This window comes from Pavona decussata, unplaced genomic scaffold (genome assembly GCF_977016875.1).
Source record: "Pavona decussata unplaced genomic scaffold, jaPavDecu1.1 SCAFFOLD_136, whole genome shotgun sequence".
NCBI classification, from domain to species: domain Eukaryota; kingdom Metazoa; phylum Cnidaria; class Anthozoa; order Scleractinia; family Agariciidae; genus Pavona; species Pavona decussata.
The window spans coordinates 86,177-95,000 of NW_028145549.1; the positions used below are offsets into that span (position 1 = coordinate 86,177).

The following is an 8,824-nucleotide window of genomic DNA, read 5'->3' on the forward strand; positions in this document are numbered from 1 at the left end:
ATGGATAGACCACAAAAAATACAAATTAAACGCCTCTCTGCTGTTTTTAAAATACTGAGCAAAAACAATTGGTGGAGTACATCTTTGTGGGATTTCCTGGTTTAAAATGGGTTTCAATTATAAGTTGAACCGACATATAAAATAAATTGAGCAGTTCATTTTACCAGGTGCAAGTCTCTCTCTATATGTGACATATAATCTAATTCATCCGCCCACCCGCTGGAAACAAAAATTAAAATTGAAATATACACTCGGTTGAAGCAACGTTGTCAGATAAAAAGTATAGACCGTGAACGTCAAGACCCAACGGTGCTCTGAGAAGCGTCTGGCCTATTAGCTTATTTGTATTATTCTTGTTTGAAAATAAAGGCACATGCAGTTTTTACGGCTTCAGTTTCATATATTTCTGGCGGACAAATAGGAAAAACACGAAACATGCGCTTGCTAATTGGATCATCCCATAATTCCATTTAAAATCGCATCGTTTACGATTCACTTTACTCGAGACAACGTTTCTTCAATCCGGAGTGCATATAAAAGAAATGCACGCAATACTCTCTGATACGAACGATAATGATGATCATTTTTTTAGATGGTGGCTGAAACGCTTTTTCACATTACCAAGGTGCTAGCGTTTCGAAGCAGGCGTTGCATATCATTTAAGAACGGTTGCTACTTCAATCATAATTTACCAAACATTTACCATGTTTACTAAAGAAACAAATTGTGACTTTTGCTAAAGCGAAACTGTAAAACATGGCATAATCTAAGATCACTATGTCGTATAATTATGAATTATCAGCTGAATATTTTTTCCTCTCGCGTCCAGACGTCATTACTACATCCGTAATAATAAGGCCAACAATGGTAAGCCATACAGCTCCTTTTAGTTTTTCTGACCAATGTCTCTTTGTATGGGTTTTATTTGTGGTCTATAAATAGAACGAACTTAGATTCCAAGTTTGAAGACTTTGAGATGTCCATTAGCTGAAAACAAATTCTTCCATGTCATTCCCATTAAGTGATCAAGTGAACACTGCAAGCTGTTAATATCAAAGCAGATCTTTAATATCGAAGCTGAAATTATTGATCGAATTCGAGTGTAGTTAAATATGAATGCAAAGCATGGATTCAACAGTATATACCCCACTTATTCCCCAATGGCTTCAAATAATTCAACAGCTTATGAGCACGCTCCTCTTTCACGTCAGGATATTGTGTTTGCCGTTTTTTATTCAATCATTGTTTTAATCGGTGTTCCAGCTAACTGCATTATTATCACCATCGTACGAAAAACACCTTCGATGCACACGACTACCAACTGCCTCTTGATGAACTTGGCCATTGCTGGTCTAACAACCCTGACGTTCTGCCCAGGCATGTATGACTTTTCGCTGAACAAACTGAGCATTCACTGCATTAAGAGAACTTATGGACCTTTAATGACAACGAGCAAACTGATAACCAGAAAAGGAAATGGAAAAATTATCAGTAAGACCTGAAAGTAAATAAAAATTGGTATTTAACTGCATGGAAAGGTCTGCAGAGTCTAGACGTCATTACTACATATTTCACTAAGCTTAATCCGTAATAATAAGGCCAACAATGGTAAGCCATACAGCTCCTTTTAGTTTTTTCTGACCAATGTCTTTTTGTATGGGTTATATTTGTGGTCTATAAATAGAACGAACTTAGATTCCAAGTTTGAAGATTTTGAGATGTCCATTAGCTGAAAACAAATTCTTTCATGTCATTCCCATTAAGTCTTTAAGTGAACACTGCAAGCTGTTAATATCAAAGCAGATCTTTAATATCGAAGCTGAAATTATTGATTGAATTCGAGTGTAGTTAAATATGAATGCAAAGCATGGATTCAACAGTATGTACCCCACTTATTCCCCAATGGCTTCAAATAATTCAACAGCTTATGAGCACGCTCCTCTTTCACGTCAGGATATTGTGTTTGCCGTTTTTTATTCAATCATTGTGTTAATCGGTGTTCCAGCTAACTGCATTATTATCACCATCGTACGAAAAACACCCTCGATGCACACGACTACCAACTACCTCTTGATGAACTTGGCCATTGCTGGTCTAACAACCCTGACGTTCTGCCCATGCATGTATGACTTTTCGCTGAACAAACTGAGCATTCACTGCATTAAGAGAACTTATGGACCTTTAATGACAACGAACAAACTGATAACCAGAAAAGGAAATGGAAAAATTATCAGTAAGACCTGAAAGTAAATAAAAATTGGTATTAAATTGCGTGGAAACGTCTACAGAATTTAGACGTCATTACTACATATTTCACTAAGCAATTAATCCGTAATAATAAGGTTAACAATGGTAAGCTATACAGCTCCTTTTAGTTTTTCTGACCAATGTCTCTTTGTATGAGTTTTATTTGTGGTCTATAAATAGAGCGAACTTAGATTCCAAGTTTGAAGACTTCGAGATGTCCATTAGCTGAAAACAAATTCTTCCATGTCATTCCCATTAAGTGATCAAGTGAACACTGCAAGCTGTTAATATCAAAGCAGATCTTTAATATCGAAGCTGAAATTATTGATCGAATTCGAGCGTTGTTAAATATGAATGCAAAGCATGGATTCAACAGTATATACCCCACTTATTCCCCAATGGCTTCAAATAATCCAACAGCTTATGAGCACGCTCCTCTTTCACGTCAGGATATTGTGTTTGCCGTTTTTTATTCAATCATTGTGTTAATTGGTGTTCCAGGTAACTGCATTATTATCACCATCGTACGAAAAACACCTTCGATGCACACGACTACCAACTACCTCTTGATGAACTTAGCCATTACTGATCTAACAACCCTGACGTTCTGCCCATGCATGTATGACTTTTCGCTGAACAAACTGAGCATTCACTGCATTAAGAGAACTTATGGACCTTTAATGACAACGAGCAAACTGAAAACCAGAAAAGGAAATGGAAAAATTATCAGTAAGACTTGAAAGTAAATAAAAATTGGTTTTTAATTGCGTGGAAACGTCTATAGATTCTAGACGTCATTACTACATATTTCACTAAGCTTCATCCGTAATAATAAGGCCAGCAATGGTAAGCCATACAGCTCCTTTTAGTTTTTCTGACCAATGTCTCTTTGTATGGGTTTTATTTGTGGTCTATAAATAGAGCGAACTTAGATTCCAAGTTTGAAGACTTTGACATGTCCATTAGCTGAAAACAAATTCTTTCATGTCATTCCCATTAAGTCTTCAAGTGAACACTGCAAGCTGTTAATATCAAAGCAGATCTTTAATATCGAGGTTGAAATTGTTGATTGAATTCGAGTGTAGTTAAATATGAATGCAAAGCATGGATTCAACAGTATATACCCCACTTATTCCCCAATGGCTTCAAATAATTCAACAGCTTATGAGCACGCTCCTCTTTCACGTCAGGATATTGTGTTTGCCGTTTTTTATATAATCATTGTGTTAATCGGTGTTCCAGCTAACTGCATTATTATCACCATCGTGCGAAAAACACCTTCGATGCACACGACTACCAACTACCTCTTGATGAACTTGGCCATTGCTGGTCTAACAACCCTGACGTTCTGCCCAGGCATGTATGACTTTTCTCTGAACAAACTGAGCATTCACAGCATTAAGAGAACTTATGGACCTTTAATGACAACGAGCAAACTGATAACCAGAAAATGAAATGGAAAAATTATCAGTAAGACCTGAAAGTAAATAAAAATTGGTATTAAATTGCGTGGAAACGTCTACAGAATCTAGACGTCATAACTACATATTTCACTAAGCAATTAATCCGTAATAATAAGGCCAACAATGGTAAGCTATACAGCTCCTTTTAGTTTTTCTGACCAATATCTTTTTGTATGAGTTTTATTTGTGGTCTATAAATAGAGCGAACTTAGATTCCAAGTTTGAAGACTTTGAGATGTCCATTAGCTGAAAACAAATTCTTCCATGTCATTCTCATTAAGTGATCAAGTGAACACTGCAAGCTGTTAATATCAAAGCAGATCTTTAATATCGAAGCTGAAATTATTGATCGAATTCGAGTGTAGTTAAATATGAATGCAAAGCATGGATTCAACAGTATATACCCCACTTATTCCCCAATGGCTTCAAATAATCCAACAGCTTATGAGCACGCTCCTCTTTCACGTCAGGATATTGTGTTTGCCGTTTTTTATTCAATCATTGTGTTAATCGGTGTTCCCGCTAACTGCATCATAATAACCATCGTGCGAAAAACACCTTCGATGCACACGACTACCAACTACCTCTTGATGAACTTGGCCATTGCTGATCTAACAACCCTGACGTTCTGCCCAGGCATGTATGACTTTTCTCTGAACAAACTGAGCATTCACAAAACGCTGGGGGATTTCATCTGCAAAGTCTTCGTGGGCAATGCGTTGGTTCCAATCACGATAAACGTTGGTGCGTTAACCGTTTGTACCATTGCCATTGAAAGATATTTGGCACTTGTGAAACCGTTTTACACTGGATTACGATTAACCAAGACAAGACTTCCTTATGTCGTTGCAGTTTTGTGGGTATTTGCCATTTTATCCTGTATTCCCGACTTTATGACAAATAAGATAAACACCAATCCTTTGTCAACTTATCCATGCAAACGTCCATGGAGTCTTGACGAATACTACGATCACAAGGGCTTCATCATTTACACTGGTCTTTTCTTTGGGATCATTCCCTGTGCAATGGTTTTCTTCTGTTATTTTGAAATTTTCCGTGGACTGTTCATTACAAATACAATTTGCGCTACTCCCGCTGATGGTTTAAGCAGGCAAGTGCTGGAAGATCGGTGTGCAAAGAAACAGCTTTTTAAGCTGCTAGTTTGGCTAACAATACTGTTTTGCGTGTGCACTCTGCCGTTTTCATTATTTTTTACATACTTGACTGCAATTCAGCCAACCGCTGTAGCCAATAATCGGGAACGTTTGTACTTTGTTCATAGAGTTGTTAAGTTTCTTCTAAGTGCTAACTCGTTTTTTAATCCACTGATATATGCTTTGCAAAGTTCCAATTATCGGAGGGAGTTCAAAAGAGTCTTCTGGTGTAAGCATAATTCAGAGACAAACTAACCAATTTAAGGTGGTTGAACACAACCTAACTTTTTGCACGCTTTGCCGTAAAAGCTGTGGAGAGCGTGTTTGTGCACACTCAAGGACTAAAAAAAAAATATAAAGTAATCTTTTCTCGTTTCACGTGGATCAGTTGTGGAGAGCGTGTTTGTGCACACTCAAGGACTAAAAAAAAAATATAAAGTAATCTTTTCTCGTTTCACGTGGATCAGTAAAAAGTAATTTTTTCGTTCTTACACTTGCTCAGTTTTCAACTGAAATCAGCGAAGTTTTAGTTACACTGATATCTAATAAAAGTCCCGTGCCAAGAAATACAATCTCATTGCATTTTTTCCGCTTTCACCGTAAGAACTCAGTTAGACTTAAGAATGGCGTTTATGTTTTCTTGGAAAAAAATAACCGCATATAGTAGTTGACTCCTGATAACTCTAACCTTCAAGGGAAATTGAAAAAGATTCGAGTTATCATGAGTTCGAGTAATCGAGGGTAAAATTAAATATAAAATGACGTGAAAGGATAGGAAAATTGGTTCCAGTTAGCGAGGGTTCGAGTTATCGGGAGTCGACTGTAGATGAGAATAGTGGAAAATAATTCTGACCTTTGATGCTAACGCAAATCTTCTCAGTTTTACTGAGAAACTGAAAACAGCGAGCGGCAGATGCAGTACAAACATGGTCACCTGTTCCGTTTGCCGTTAAAGTAGCTCTAAATCTCTCCAATAACCGCGCACAAGCGGCTGAGTGTTTGTGTGGGTTTTCTCGAGAGCCTGTCAATAGAATGTCATAACATTTGGCAAAACTGCACTTCAAAATGCAGGGAAGTCGTCTATTGTAAATAATCTGAATTTTACCAGAAAAAGTAATTAAAACAAAGAATTGCCAAAGGGCCCTTTGTTTAAAATCTATTAGGCAAATTTTAATGTGTTACTACATTGTAGAATTTGTTACTCACAAAGGCTGGAGAAAATATTGAGACTGAATTTTCTCCAAATAAAGAATAGTCAAGTTGAATGTTGGTTCATATATAAAAAAACGTTGTGTTGCAGGTAATAACGGCACCGAGCGCAGCTTTACTAAGGCCGTACCAATCAGGCCTTAGTTTGATCTTACACTTAGCCGATTTTGAGCGGTCAGACAGAGCGGTTAGAAAGGAATTACAAATGAGATGTAGGCACTGCTGAACTGTGGTTCAGCCACCCCAAGGTTTATGGAAACTGAAATAAAGAACTTTGTAATCTTACGTAAATTGTGATATTCTTTTTTGCTGAAGATACAAGAACGTTTGGCCGGTTTGGATAATAAAACAATTATCCCGCTCAATCGTTCGGAATATCCCTTAATTTTAGCCAACTCGGCCTATGTCCTCGTCGGCTAAACATCAGGCGATATTCCGCGCGATTTCGTAGGATAATTGTTAGATACACTACGAAGAAATGGACACCATAAACTAATGATGACACACTTGGTAATCAGATTGAATAGCAGTGTCATCTCTTGAATACTTTTAGAGAAAGTAGCTCGTAAAGCAGTGATATTTACAAACAATATATGCTCCATATATTTATATTAATATTAATATATATGTCTGGTTGGTCACTAGTTGCAACCCAGTCTTACAGTCTTTCTAGGACCTTTATATCTTTTTTTAAAGTTCATTTGTCAAAAAATATTTAACATATCATGATTAAATTTTCACCAAGTACTAAGTTTTCGGAGCCATTTTAATTGATAGAGTGTATCTATATGGAGCTAGATTTGTTCTTTTTTCTGAGGTATGCTGATGAGGTTGAAAATGTAAACAAAGATCCTCCTATGTTCTTTGTAGGAAGACATGTTTATCAATGTTTTTAGTAGCAAAACACGTTTATCACTTCCGCTTCAACAGTGAAAAAATATAAAATCTGTGTGTTCAACAATAAGTTTAAACGAAAATTTAGACTTCTGACAGCAATTTGCTTCCCGTAGAAAAACAGAGACATGGCCTTTAAATATCAATGAATAAATTCGTGGGGACATACGGTCTTATGGCCCTAGCGTCGCCTTCTGAATGAAGTATTTCCGAATGATAAAAAGTAGAATCGTCAACGAAGAGAGTAAGTGTGAATCGAAACATGTTATTTCACATCAATAAAGCACAAAAATGGTTTCGGGGTGCGCGAGCTACAACTTAATTAATGCAGGTAGCCTTCCATATCATATCTCTTTTTGAAATAATAAATAAAATTTTCTTCATAAGGCTGCTGTCGTTTTAAAAAGACATCTGTCATATTTACGCCACTCGACGAATCGTTAATATGTCTAAAAAATATGGTAACGCCACCATCTTGATCTACAACTACAAAACTGCGCAACTTGTGGGGTTTTAAACTCTGAAAAAGATCCTTCTATTAGAGATCAATAGTTTTGCCATTTTATATACAATGCAGGGCAGTTCAATCTACACAACGAAAAATAATATTCTTTCACAAAGCATTGCCCACGTTTGAATTCATAAACTTGTCCCACATAATATATAAAACCAAAAATTACTAAATAACGTACTGTACTTTTTCCTAATTCCTGAAATATTGATATAACATTTATAATTCGTCACTGAAAGCTAGGGAGTTAACCGGAATTTCAAATGACTTGAAGCCAAACTATTTATCAGATAATGCAATTTGTTATTCCTTCACCTGTCTCCTGCTTCAGTCAACATAGCACCTTGTTGTAAAAGAGCCCTAGCAAAGCAGGTTAATGCTTTCTTAAGTTAAGAAAAATTGTCTCTTAAATCTTTTTTCAGATTTTTCTTAGTTAACGGATATTATCAGACGTGGCTTTACACCTAAGAAAATGGAAAGCAATTTTTCGTGAAAACATGAGGGTTTATTTCAATTGATTGAAAAACTATAATTCAAAACGTCAATCAATTTAATTTTATTTCTTCCACCTTTGGTGTTATCGTTTCCTTTCAGTCTTTTTGGCCATTGTCTTTGACGTTCGTAATGCTTTTACACTTGCATTTTTTGTGCCTTTAATATATAGAGCGAACCAAGCTTGACATAATGTCCATTAAGTAATTAGCTTATGTGGAAAAATGTTAATATCGACAATTTTAAACAATGCCGAAAAAAAAAAACTGACCCATATCGATTACATTGAAGCGTTTTAACATCTGAAAACAAGACACGGGATCAACAGCGAATTCTCGATTTTTTTCAAATGGCTTCAAATAATTCGACACGTTATTCCAACAGTCCCCCTTTTCGTCAGGATATATTGTTTGCCGTTATATATTCACTCATAGTGGCAATCGGTGTTCCCGCTAACTGCATCATAATAACCATCGTGCGAAAAACACCTTCGATGCACACGACTACTAACTACCTCTTGATGAACTTGGCCGTTGCTGATCTAACAACACTTATGTTCTGCCCAGGCATGTATGACTTCTCTCTGAACAAAATGAGCATTTACAGAACGCTGGGGGATAGTCTTCGTGGGCAATGCATTGGTTCCAATCACGATAAACGTTGGTGCGTTAACCGTTTGTACCATTGCCATTGAAAGGTATCTGGCACTTGTGAAACCGTTTAACACTGGATTACGATTAAACAAGGGAAGGCTTCCTTACGCCGTTGCGTCTTTGTGGGTAACTGCTGTTTTGTCCTGTATTCCCGACTTCATGACAAATACGATAGACACCAATCCTTTGTCAACGTATCCT

General features: G+C 36.7%; 1 protein-coding gene and 1 pseudogene across 1 annotated transcript; both read left to right on the plus strand.

The window, feature by feature from the left end:
- Window positions 1-3,077: 3,077 nt before the first annotated feature.
- On the plus strand, window positions 3,078-6,305 carry LOC146467392 (galanin receptor 2b-like). The gene has a single exon (XM_085125906.1). The coding sequence runs from the start codon at window positions 4,082-4,084 to the stop codon at window positions 5,117-5,119; it is 1,038 nt and encodes a 345-aa protein (XP_084982032.1). The 5' UTR covers window positions 3,078-4,081; the 3' UTR covers window positions 5,120-6,305.
- A 1,960-nt stretch (window positions 6,306-8,265) lies between these two features.
- Window positions 8,266-8,824, plus strand: part of LOC146467393 (tachykinin-like peptides receptor 86C) — a 2,972-nt pseudogene continuing 2,413 nt past the window's right edge.